Genomic DNA, 13,787 nt, shown 5'->3' on the forward strand with positions numbered 1-13,787 from the left:
TTTGCACAAGGGGTAATAACCGCACTCAGGTTCACTGCTGAAAGTCCTAACCCTTTACCCTTTAGTGCCTCTGCGGTGGGAACACTCCTGCCCGCGGAAATACAAACTGGCCTCCCCGCACGGCTGCCTGGCCTGCTGCCTGTCTGGGAAGTCTGACTGGTAAAAGCTCGCAGTTTCTTCCAAACACTGCGCACTATACTCAAGAGTGAACCTCTCTATTTTTTAACCTTGCATCAAGGAAAAAAAAAAAGAATGATTCAGGATTGAAAAGGTCTGTGTGAAAATTAACATTTCTGGCCAGCAAGTGAACCAGTTTCCCCGCCAGTAGTCAACCCTCAGGCCACAGGACAAAGCGTAACTATGGCGGGCCAGGGGAGTAGTATTGAAGAAAGGTGGGTAGGCAGATAGATAGATAAAACCCCCTGTTCACATTGAAGGTGTAGTTTATGACTAACATTGTCACGACATTTCAGGACGATGACTAAAAGGCAGTATAAAATGGTTTTCAGAAGTGCAATCATCAGTCCTTTGTAATACGGACTGGACATGACTATTTGCCTGGTTGAATGACATTGCTCTGTTTGAAGTTTATCGGAGACCCGTAAGCGCAGTGTGCGCCATGGCTCGGAGCACTGACTCTCACCTGCTGTGAGCAAGCAGCTGCTGGCACACGCTGAGAGGTCTTATAAAACCTCCAGAATTAGGAGACTTGGGACACGTATATGATACACCATTAAGACACACATAATGCATTATTTGGACATTCAAAAATCATTTTAGGTTGGGAGAGGGTTATTTTTACTTCTTGTTGCAATGAATCCAAGAGAAATGAGCTCTTATATTAAGGTGTGAACACCTGTCCCACTCAGTCACTTGGAGAAAACGTCCTCTCTAACATCTGCTTTTCTTGGCCTCCAGACCCTTTGGAAAATGAAGCCTTGGGAAAGTGAGCACATTGCATATATTACCTGTGTGCAAATTCAGGTGGAAACTTCACGTGTCTGTCAGAACAGTGGGTGTAAGCCTCCTGGCAGAGCTTTGGCATACCTTTTCAGAGGGCACGGTCTATCGCTGTATGCACAGGCTGCCTATATAAAGTAGTAAAGCACCTTAGGGACTGAGAAGTACAGGCCTTGTTTTCAGAAGAATCTCAAATATACTTGACCCCTGACTCACCCCACTTGAGCTGCTGGGGAGCATCAGCCTAGGAGCCCAGGTCTCCGTGGTTTTCCACTGCTCTTAAATTGCTGAAAAATGTTTCTCACAACAGCTATATTCCTTATTAACTGTAAGTCTTGGCATACCACTGGACTGCAAAAGGCACAGCAAGAATGAATTTTTATATGCTTATCTTACTTTTAAAGTGATTTATCAAATAGGTGGAGAAAGTCAGCACAAGTAACCAACAGATTTTCCACAAACATGACATTTTAAAAGAAAGAATTGCAGGGTATATTTATGGTTATTGACACAGTTCTGCTCTACTTCTACCGTATTCATTGTCATGGTATCAGGGCATCTCCTATAAGTGGCTGGATATATAATGCTTCATTTTTGTTCTGCAAAAACACTTGGATAAGTGATATACCTACAATACTTCTTGCCTACATACCATAAATCTTAATGATTAGAAGACGAAAATAATGGCTCTTACAAACTAGGAGCAAGCCCAAGCTACCCATGATGTACACAATTTTCTCCTGTTGCTTTCAGCAAAATTGCAGTTTAAGACAATAGCATTATAAATCATTCTAATAGCCTTGCCTATGTAAAAACGTCTTCATGGTAAGTGGCGTCTGTGCTTACTACCAGAATCAATAAAAAAGGCAGCTGAACTCTGCAGCATCCTTTTTGGAAATTAGGAAAAATCTTGATTAGATTTCAGTTATTTGTGCCGTATCTTGCCAAGTGTGATAGCAAACGAGGTATTCCAAACTCTTCACAGAGAGAAAGGAGCACTTATCTGGCTTAGGAAAAATGTTCTGCCTTCCATTATTTGTAAGACATCATGAAGGAAAAGTCAGTTGGAGAATGGATATTAAAGTGGAGAATCAAATCAATAGTCAGTCCCTCTGCAGCCTGTCTCCAGCAATGGCCCAGGCCAGATAGGGCAGAGGAAGGCATAAGATGTCACTCAGAGCCAGTCTTGCAATGATCTGCTTATGGAGGAAGTTTCTGGCTGTTTTCATAGAATTAGCTTATGTTGTGAAACATGGAGACAAAAATAGTTGGGTGGGTTTTTTTCTACAGATTATTTTTTTGTTGTGTGTGAATGTGTATCCTGCTAAGGCTCCCGTGTCAGTACTGCCCTGGGGCAACGAGTCTCACAGAGTAATCACACACTGGAAAATGAGGATGTCTTTGCTATTTATCACTGCCATAAAGCAAATAATTCCCAGCCTTTTACTCTCTGTTCTTGAGGAAATCCATGCTTTCTTGAAGCCTTCATGCTCACACTTGATACTACCTCCTCCAGTGGTTGCTGCTGTTAGTGGCAGGAGCAGAAAGCAGAATAGTAGTCAACCTGAGAGTATGTGCCACAAAATAATGCGGAGGCTCTGTTTTGCTCCCTCGCCTGCCTCATTACAACCCAATATTTTCTCTCCTGTTTTTATTACTGTAGGGCCCTGCCCAATGATGGGCCAGTTTCCCAGCAGAGCTGCAAGATCAGCTAGGATAGGGTGAGTGAGAATTTATTAAACTAAAGCTGATATTGATTACCAATTTCTTGACAAAACGTTTTGCCACTAATCACACCGATTTGCCAAAACAGGTATTTTCCAAGCATCATGGGAGTGGGGAGAGGTTCCCCACAACCTCCACTGCCCCACGAGGCTGGTAGTTTGGGAGGTTCACCTCTGGGGCTGGAGACCCAAGTCCCAGTCCCTGTCCCTCATGGTTAGATCTAAGACTTGCAGCCTTAAATCAGCTGCAAGTTTGGGTCATATCCCAGGCAAAATGGAATACACCTGACATTTGTATGGGAGCAGGGGCTCTGCCTGCCCCTGGTCTCTCTGAACTCCTCAGCACCTCACCAGTGAACACATGGAGGTGGCACCTCTTCAACCCCATGGCTTCGGCGAGCTGCTGGCATGGGGAAGGACCTTCCCTGGCCACCACTGAAACAGTAGGAGCTTGGCAGAGGGTGAAGAGGGGCAGGAGCAGGCAGGACTGGATGGGACAGAGAAAAGGACAGCAGGGGAGAAGAGAGGCAAGAGGGAGAAAGCCAAGAGGCATTACTGGGAGGAGAAAGGGAGGCAGCCCAAGAGCTCCTGGTCCCCGAGCCCCCAGCAGCACCTGGATCATTTCCCTGCACGATCCTATCTAATTTTTTGCCCCATACAGGCGAAGCAGCGGCTGTTGCTTGATTACCTTGGAGCAAGCTGAAAATGTAGTGGGACTTGGCCTTTTATTCTTGTTCCTGGCTCCACGTGAGGTTTGCAATCAGCTGTTAATGGCTCTCCCCTCACATAATTCATTCCTCTCCCCCGTTATTGTGATTACATGGAGCCCTGAGTTTGTCCTGCCCTCCTTGAGCCAGCGCTTGGGTAGCTAGGCTACAACAAAGGCTCTTCGTGCACAGCGAGCGGGAGAAACACCTGTAAAGCACATTCAGGAATATCTCAAAGTCTCCACTGCCTCTCCCCTGCAATGTTTCCAACGTGGGATTAAATCATTCCTCATGAACAGAAGGCTTTGTGCGCACGAATGGCAGAGCTGGGACAGGGTTTTATATCAAGCAGACAGATGGGAAGCCTGCCGTCAGCAACCCCATCGCTGCAAAGTCTGCGGCACAAAGACACCAATGGTGGCATAGACTGCACCACAGAAAGGAGGGGAGAGAAATAGAAGCACGGACTTTCAAAGAACAACCCAAACCCATACCAAGTTTCTGTTCAGGACAGGCTGCTCGCTCCCCACGTGGACTGTCAGCTGTGCCAGAGCACGCTGGGGATCGTGAGGGATTTTAGGCTTTTGTGGGGGAGTGGGTCATCCAGCAGTATGAAGCTGCTGGTAAGGGATAATAAGCATCATGAAAAACAGATTTCTGAGGATTTGGGATTGCTTTACAATAAGAAAGCCTTCCTCAGAGACATTGTTAGAAACGTCCAGCATAGCTCCCGGACCTGGTTTGGTGTAGACACATATTATTATCCACTCACACCTGGGGAGTACAATTACAACACCTGTTGAGAGGCTTTATTTGCCCATATCAACTATTCTGAGCAATATTTGTGTGCATATGAAGATTAAAGATTGATTCAGCTGTTTGTGGAGACAGCAAGGCCGTGGCCATTCGCATCTTAAAATAGGAGACTGAAGTCCCCCCAGGTGTTACATGCTTGCCTGTTTCTCAGGGACACTTGCCTACGCAGCCTGCCCTAACCTGGCCGGCCGGAGGCCGCCGGCCGTGCAGCTTGGCACCTGGGCCCCGGTGCGCTTGGTGCCCTGGAGCCACAGCTCCCACCTCTGGAAGGAGCCCGAAGAAAAGGATTTGGGTTCTAGCACCTTCTCTGCAGACTGCACCTGGGGCAGGGATGAGGGGACAAGGCAGCGATGAAGACACTCCGCAGCGGTTCCTGCTGAGCCCTTGCTGCAGCTGCGGAGCACACAGACCCACCTCCTACGCGTCCAAACCTGCCTTTGGGCAGGTTGAACTAACATGAAAACCTACTTAACGTGCCAGATGCCACTGGTGCTCCCCTGGACCCAGCCAGCCAGTGCAGTCACCAGTGGGGATGCTCCCGTAATGCTGCTTGCTGAGGGTTCATCCTCCCCAGCCGAGAGAATGCAGCAGCGCATGGCTTTTAGGTCAGGATATGTAACCTGCTTTCCTGTTTTGAAAGAAGATTTCCATCCGCACAGCTCTTCTCGTGGCTAAGGAGGTGGCAAATCCCTGTTAGTCAGGCTGTGGAGGTACCCCTGAGCATCCACATTCACTCACTCTGATGGGACGCACTGGCAAGCCAATGAAAGGGAAGCATTTTTGCTCCTCACACATGGATCACACATGGAATTTAACTCCAAATATGATTCAGCTGTGAGAAGAATGGCTCCCTGCTGGGATGTGATCCTTCAGTCTATAAGTATTGGCTGTGCCATTTCACGTGAAACAAAAATTCCCAGGAACATATAATTTCCCTTTCTATGTGCAAAATCCCATATCTTTGCTGATGAGAATCTTTTAGTAGCAGCACTGCCATTGTTTGCAGGATAAAAAGCCATTAACCACACGTTACATTCACCTGCAATTTCCTCTTTTTGTGGTCGGCTGGGTTTCAGGAGAACTCCTTTACCTGCCCAGAGGCAGTGTACACTTTTCCAGCGGTGATGCTCAATAGCAGAGCATCGCTGCCGAGCGCTGCGCCGATGCTGCTAACCAAGACTGCCCTCTACCTCCCCAGGCTCTGCAGCACATCGCTGCTGCACCCCACGCCTGTGTCGCTGCTGAGCGCAGATTTTGGGGGACATGGGGGTCCCCCACTGCCAGGGGTGCAGAGGAGGCTTCCCCAGGCCCACGGCGGGCCAGTGAACGTGCCCTCCTGGAAGCCTGCTCAGCAGGGACCAACCTGTGTCCCTCTGCCTCTCACTGGAGTTGTGCCTTTGGCAGCTCAGCGGATCAAACGCCCTCATCTGCTTCATGGCGGGCCCCTTCCCTTAACTGGGACGTCCCAAGTTTGAGCACGCTCTGACTAACCGAGCCTAAATCCTTGGGTTTTGCGTGCAGATGAGGAATACTGAATGGGAACAGGCCATGAGCTAGCTGCTCGCCACGTCTCGTTATGCATTCACCTCTTACATCACCATTCCAATTAATGAGCTTTTACAAAAATCTCTTATTACAAAGAGAAGAAAATTGGGCCTTTAACATAAGCCCTCTGTTTTCACAAAGCTGTTAAGTCTAACAAGGATTTAAATTATTTTTTGTTATCAGAGTAATGCATAATACATTCATTTACAATAGCCTGCAAAAAGAAAACTTTACAGACTTGGCTGTGATGTGTGTGAAAAGAGATACCACAAGATTGTAATTTAAAAGGATGGGCAGCTAATTAAAAACCCAGTGCGGTGGTTCCATCTGCAGACTCAAACCATTCTAGAGGCTGTATTGTCTTACTTGCATCACACATGTTAAACCATCCTTACATTGCTCACAAAGATAAAGCCTATATTTTGAGTCTATTTAACAAACAGTTTCTTGGGAGGAGGGAAATCTGAGCTGATTTTTTAATTTCTTGATTTGGAGGTAGATTTTCTAATGCATGAAATGAACCACTTGGATCGCAATGACCTTCTGGGAACGTGCTTGCACTAGTGGTGGGGTGCAAGACAGGCAGAGCTGGTGCTGAGGAGCCAGTGGCCGCACACGTGTCAGGGGCTTGCTCTGAAGCAGCCCCTTAGCAGGCGGAGCGCACTGCGTGTGCTCCCAGAGCACACCTCCTGGCAAGGTCACGGGGAAGGGACCTAATCCGTGCTCCTCAGGACCACTGCAAGGTCAGCCAACACACAAGAGGTGGGTATAATTGGGAGATTCACATCAAAAGGTGCTGCTGATCTGAATTAAAATGCTAATGTAGACACAACCACAGCCTGATGCAAACGGTACCCATATTTCTATGTTCTGTGCATCTCCTTTGCCCACCTGAGTCAAGTGGTGATAAGCCAGAGTGGTCTGTAACACTGTCGTTTGTCACCGCAGACAGCCAGAGACTGCTGCTAATGCCACGCTGCAGCATCCCCGAATCAACTGTCAGGAGCGCACCTTGATTGGGACACAGGGAGCTGCTCCTGCCAAAAAACTCTCTTGCCAAGTAGCATTACACACTAGAGATGTGTTGGTGGAAGCCAAGAAAATGGGAAATTATGACACCTGGTGACATTTGCTGGTGAGGGGAGCTTTTGCTGAAATTAAACTTACAGTACCAGCTTGAGAATACAGCTGGTATTTTTGCAGAGTGACAAACTACATCCACAGATGCCCTTCACTGAAATCGGTGGAAGTTAGAGGCTTACAGCCTCTGTGGCTTGGAGCTTTAGTTTCCCAGGCCTACATCTTGGAGACTATCAGGAGATTTGGTGCTCAATTTCTGACATATTTAAACACCCAAAATTTCAGAAAACTTAGTTCAGTGCTTTCATGAGTTGAGTCTACCAGCATCCCAAGCTGTGACACTGCAGCCTCAAAAGTTATTTGACTTGCTTAATAATCTTTTCTGCATGCATGTAGATAATCTCCCATTGTACAGGCACATACTTCGACTAATAAAGAGAGTTTCCCAGTGACGAGGCATAAATCTATATTTATGCCACATGCAGTTTGTGCTTGAGCCTGTATCACACAGACCCAGCAATAGGGTGTGAGGAAACAGTACTCGCCCTGTCACTCTTAATTTCTGTGAAAAGCGATGCTAATGACATCTGGTACTCACAGCACTGTGCCGGTGCTTTTCCTCTTGACCCTGAAGTGTGAGGAGTCACCCGCAAACTCCACGTCGTAGCTGGCCTCATCGGCGGCAACCCCCGGCGAGTCGATCTTGAGTGGGACTTCAAACCGCTGCCTGTTGGGGTCGTAGAGCTAAAGCAAGGCAAGGAGAAGGCAGGTCAGCTCGTTGATTAGCATGTGTTGCTTTGGTTGAATTATTCCCTCCCCCAAATACTCACCCTGAACCGGAGTCTGTCCCTTGTCTGGAACTCCACTTCCAAGACAACCGGGGAAATGTCATTTCCGAAGAGGGACAAGGCCTGGCGCTTGTTCAGCATTACCCTGCGGCAGAAACACATGCTGCTGCCCACCGCCACCGCTCGCTGCCCGTGAGCACCCTGGCATGGTGGTGGGGGCAAGCTCAAATATTCTACCTCAGCTCTTTAAAAATAAACCATTGACTTATCAAGAGAAATAATCTGAGGTTAGCTTAGGCTCTCCTTGCCATTAACAGATAAAATAGGCACTCCTGAAGCAAAGAGACCTCATGGTCTACTGGGACACCAGCTCGCAGGGTGGGAGGGACCACCCTGTGCCAGCGCCTGGCTTCCTCACCAGCAGTATGGTGTGAGCGCAGGGCCCCAACTCTGCGTCCCTTACACGCGGTGAAGCACGTCCGTTATCCTCCTCGTCGCAAGCTGAGCACGCGGTAGCAAAGCAGCTTGGAGAACATCTCTGGCGAGCTGCCCCCGGGGTGGCGGTGGTGGTCGCCGTGCAGTGCCGGACTGCAGCACCGAAGGAGCCGCGCACGCTTACCTCCAGCCTTTGGCTGTCTCCTCGGTGTTCCCGCCCAGGGAGTAGCCGTAGGGACTGTCCTCGGGGAAGAAGCACCAGGGAGCGTTGGCCACGTCGGTGGCGCACCAGGTGCAGCCCCGCGCCTCGCAGGCCTCCTGGGAAGCGCCTGGCTGGGGGTGGCAGTCGATGCGCTTCTGCACCGCCATGGCCCCGGCGCACTGCCCATCCTGGCCGGAGCCGAGGCACCCACCTAGGGCTGGACCCAGGGAAGAAGCAGTCAGAGCAGCAGAGAACCACATTAAAAAAAACCCACAATGCAATGTTCTTTAGTTATCCTTTTTTTGTTGTGTTTTTTCCCCATTTTGGGGCTAATACGTCTGATTCTTTTGACCCAGATGACGGCAGAGCACCAAGGCTGCTCGTGACTGAGACAAGAGCAACCGTTTTCTTTTACAAGCCAAGGCAGCGGCTCTGTGCTGTTCAGTGCTCAGAGCTGCTGGCGTTCAGCTGAAGCACGACTTGCTTGAAATACTCACGGGAAGTTAAATAGCAGGCTAATGAAACTGCTGGTGAGGCACGAGAGCAGCGCTACAGGCGAGCTGCCCAGGAGGTGTACTTCAGTAAGGACTGAAACTGTTACAGGTATTAAAATACTACATTTTCTGTATACTTATTCTCTACTGTGTTATACATAGAGGTTATCTATATATAGAGACACAAATATGTGAAATCAGCGTGCACCTGTACAATATACATAAACATAAAAATACTCATTATATATGTTTGTATTAGGCTTCATTTCTATATTATATGACTACTGTACGTAGTATTAGTAGTTTGTGTTCATACAGGTATGGTTATGAGTAAAGGGAAAATGCCGGCAGCAAGAGAAAAGGCACCAATTAGTCATTTGCAGAATCATCCTGACAAAACCCTCTTAGTAAGGTGCTAAAACTTTCCCTTTCCGCAGCCGCAGGTCGAGCCCCGTGGTTCCCCGCGCAGGGCGAGCCTCCCAAGAGCAGGGGCACCGCCAGACCGGCTCCCCGCTGTGCCGACAAAACACTCGTTGTCAAATATTCTTGAAGAGAGCAGGTGTACCACAGGCAGCGTACTTATTTTGAAGTTAACTTATGTCATTTTAGTCATTACAGCAACCTTCAAAGATTAAATCCACTTGAAAGATAATTGCTCTTTTCCACAAAATGACTAATACCTCTGCTTTAAATTTTTTTTTTTATGCGGACTGTTGTGTGCTTGAAAGCTTAAAACATGATTGCCGATGCAGCCTGGGCTTCTCCAAATAAAGAACTTTACAAGCAGATGTGCACAAACAATAATTATATATACTGGGAAAATCTACAGAATAAAACTGTAAGTTCACTAGAAAATGCCATCATGCTGCGATGCCTGAGTTGAATTCCAAGTAGGGGACGGGAATGTAGAAAAGCAGGAGCTGAGTGCGGTCTACATTTGTCCTTTGAGAAGACTCTCATCCCCGCTGCGATGCAGGAGCACCTGACGCTCCCGGGATGCGCAGCAGAGCTCGCTCCTCCCTGCCACAACGCCTTGTATCACCTTCTGGAGGCAGGAATTAACGGGTGAAATCCCGTTAACCTCTGCCAGCTGCCAGACAGGCAGGCTTGGCTTCCACCTTTGTTTTCCAGGGTGGGCAGCCATGCCCCACAGGCTGGCTGCTTTCTGTCCAGCATCAGCCCCCCTAAATTCTAATCCCCCTTTTCATCTAAAGCATAACAGTAATATGAACGTCCCTCTGCAATCCCTAAATTATTTCTTCGTGGAGCAGAAATCAGGGAGGATTCATCAATGGTCTAATGAAACACTGAAGACTCTGGGCCTTGCCTTTTTGTACTCTGTCCCTGATGAAGATGCGGGAAAGGCACACAGATCGCAACTCCCATGGAAATAACTGCCATGCCTTTCTATCACTATGCACCAAATACTCCTGCGTATTGAGGGAGAGGTGAAAGGATTTCAAAGGCTTCCCGCAGCCCTCTGGATCCCGAGGTCCTTAAACCTGTGCAACCACAGACGCTAAAAACATGACGTACCAAGCACCACCTCTGCAGTCAATGCACGGCTTCTGTGTCCAGCCGCTTTGCACTGCTGTGCCTTGCATATTCAAGTTAACACCTTGGCAGACGAAGCACAAAATAGAGTAAACCCATCACATTTCATTTAGTTTTTGGGGTTTTTTTCCTAACTGGAATCAAATGCAGCATCTGTGTTTTCATTCATGCAGCATCAGTATCAAATGCAAGCAAAGAGTATGACTGAACATACTACAGCACATTATTAACTTGCCGTCGTTTTACATAGCATAGGTTCATGGGAGAATTTTATCAACTCATTTGTAAAATAAAATACTTCCAAAATTCTTCCTAAGAAGGATATTGTGAATGAAAAAGCTAGTTCAAGGGAAAAAAAAATTGCCCCAGCACGAACCAAGAAATTTTTAATTCCCCCCCCCCCCCCCCCCCAATCAATGTGAAGCTTAAATTTTCCAGCAAATTTTGCAAAAAATCACTTGCAGGTATGAGCAGCTGAACAAGGCTGCAGCCTCATTCATCCCTTGTTCCTGGATTTACTTCTATTACAGTACAAATGGGATAGTAGCAAGTGGGAAGATGCAATTTTCCTTCCCTACTTTTTAAAACATTTTTACTTTAAAATCTCCACATCATTTTCACTGCATTTATGGCCCATGTTTGTAAATGTACATAGAAGATGAAATGCAAACGAGCAGTTGAATTTAGCAATAGCTATGGCTACTTGCTGCTTTTCATGATAATTTCCATGGGAACAGAAGCTAAAGAGAGGTAGTTTGAAAGATATAAGTGAAAAATTATCCCCATTGATTTTTAAAAACCCTGACTTCAATAGTGTGAAATTAGGTTAGAAAACACTGCAATAAGGCATAAGCAAGGAATTAAAATATTACCACAGGCCTTTTAATTTAATAGCATTAGTCTTTACATTTTGGGGTTCATCCGTACGTTTCAAAGGCATTTGTTGCAGAGGTTCCTTCTTCCTTTATCCAGCAACGTAATAAGATGTATTCTCCCTTTATTAGACTCTGGACCGATTAACCTCCGGTACACTGGGGTAAAAATCACAGCAAACAAACTAGCAAAGCACAGGGTAGCTTTCAGCAGCTGACGGGTCCCACTGACTCCAGTGCGTCTGTGCTGGTGCCCAAGAGCTGAATACATTGTTGGACTGGGGGATATTCCTAAGCAAGCCAGCCCTGTTGTCTTCCCCAGTCACCTCAGGTGGAGTTACAGCCATGCCCGTTCTCTCCTTTTCCACATAAAAAGATCACCTCCCCTAATAACTCTTCTGTTGTTATATCTTGCTTTTGAAGCCTATGACAAAATACAAATGCCATACATTTACCTGCTAGCACAACAGCCAAGAAACACAGGCTTCTGATCCTCTCCATGGCCGAACGTCGATTTCTGAAGGCAGCATGGAGCCTTTTATCCAAGGCAGGGGCACGATAAGTGCTTGTTCCGATACGTAATTAGAAACATCGCAAATATTTTCTCAGTGTTCGTATCTCACATGAGATCAATTATAACACATGACCTTGCCTGTATTTAAGCATGTATCTAAGCAGATAAGATCAGATGTATTTACTGGTTTGTCCACAAACTTTGCTCAACTTCTGAATTCCAACTTTGAGAGAGAACATGAATTTCCTATAACTTCTTAGAAAATGAATTTTTTCAGACACCAGCTTCATTTTTTTAAACAAACATCTTCAGACAATTGGAGTCCACTGCTTACCTTTTTCTGATTTCATATTATCTTTTGTCACATATGAAGTTTTATAGTACAAATGAAAAGTTGGGAGAAAAACAAACAGTTGAAGAATTCTCCATTAAAACAAGACACTGATACTGTGACCTTTACAAAATGACAATTTTCTTCCAATTACTTGATGGCAAGAACTTTCAGAGTAAAGCTGTGTGCTGTGGCAAGATCTAGTTTAGGTGGAATGTCTTCCTGGAGGGAAAAAAAAAAAGAAAAAAAAAATCTTTCTATACACACATTATCTAATTTATATTGGTGCCTATGAGGAGATGGCTTCGTAAAACAAAATGTCTGTGTTGTCAAGCATCACCAGAGAGAAGAGCCTGGAGTTCAGACTGCTGCCACAGCAGCTCCTCACCATACGGTCCGATAAAGCAGAGCAGCCTGACAGCAGGTCACCACTTCCGAGGTTTGTAAGGACTTTAGTCCTGCAGTTGCAAAACACAATATTCATATGAATCTTACACACACGCTAAAAAACCCCACAACAACCCAGGGTTCCCAGAGGGCAGCCATGAGTGTTCAGCTCCAAAACCCGGGGTCACCAAGCTGTCGGCGTCATCTGTGTAGCTGGGCACAGCGGGTGGCCTTCACCCACTGGGCCGGGGGAAGAGGGACCCTCCACCAGGCACACGCAGCCTCTCGCACGAGTCTTGTGCGTAAATCCACTCTCCACTGGGAGTTTTGCTCGAAGGTGTGATATGGTCCCAAATCTTCTGTGCGTACACCCCTTGAGTAGTCAAAAAGCATGACAGATAAACACTAATTGGTATTGCTGCTGTTTATTTTAACTAACCTATACCTTGTTTCTTAACAATATGTATCATTACTTGTTTTTGCCAAAACTTGGAATACATCAGTAACCTCAAATCGCAAGCAGTATGCATCTTCATCTCCTTTCAAGCTGAGCGGAGGAGGAAATAATTCCTCTAAGATAAGCAAGAGGCATCAGAACTTTTCTTTGTTTGACAGACCATATGCAATAAGGTAAGAACTGTCATCTCTTAGGAACAGAAGCCATCTGCTTCATTTTAAGACTGTACTCTACTTAGTATGAGGGAATCCTACTAGGGTTCCTAAGTACTATCAAAACACACGTAATGGCCACCAAGAACAGAGACGTGGGATGCCAGAACAACCTATGGGCGATATTACTCAGCAAGCTATTCTACTGCATTGTGTAAAATTGTGCATTTTATATTCAGGGCCTTTGCAAAGGAAGCAATATTTTTTATAAGGAAGTATGATGAAAGAGGCAAAGAGAAGTAGTTCACATTCACATCTTTATTTAAGTGTTACCTACATAAGCTATAATTTACAGACCGACCTTTTCAGGGGGGGAAAAAAAAAAACCAACCAAAAAAACCTCAATATCCAAACACTGCATGTGAATCTACATAAATTTTTAAAATTTGCAGAATTTACAAATTAATATTCAGAGCAGTTGGGTAAATTATACATCCTCCCTCAATATCCACACTCTAAGAGCTTTAAAAGTCATACAGGCACAAGATAAGGTATTTTCTTTGTACAACCATCTATTTACATAGCTTTTTCCAATACACGTGGTTCAGTTCTCAAAGTAACTGCCAAGGTTTGCAAAACAGTGTATTTAAAATACATTTAGCAGCATATAAAATTAGATAAAAAGGAAAGACATTTTGCTTTAAAAAAGAAAATGTGAGATGATAGAAACAAATCCATAAGAAAAATAGATTAAGATATATTTCTGTTA

The 13,787-nt window shown here is 45.9% G+C and overlaps 1 protein-coding gene across 1 annotated transcript in view; it reads right to left on the reverse strand.

The window, feature by feature from the left end:
- Positions 1-8,424, reverse strand: part of LOC309589744 (sucrase-isomaltase, intestinal-like) — a gene marked incomplete at both ends in the record, with an annotated part of 55,705 nt that extends 47,281 nt beyond the window's left edge. The window contains 3 exons of the mRNA XM_082310221.1: positions 7,431-7,576; positions 7,663-7,864; positions 8,240-8,424. Of these exons, the coding sequence (XP_082166347.1) occupies positions 7,431-7,576; positions 7,663-7,864; positions 8,240-8,424 (533 nt within the window). The remainder of the gene's footprint in view (positions 1-7,430; positions 7,577-7,662; positions 7,865-8,239) is intronic.
- Positions 8,425-13,787: the final 5,363 nt, after the last annotated feature.

The sequence above is a fragment of the Platalea leucorodia genome, assembly GCF_965183815.1.
Source record: "Platalea leucorodia genome assembly, chromosome: 4".
Classification (NCBI taxonomy): Eukaryota; Metazoa; Chordata; class Aves; order Pelecaniformes; family Threskiornithidae; genus Platalea; species Platalea leucorodia.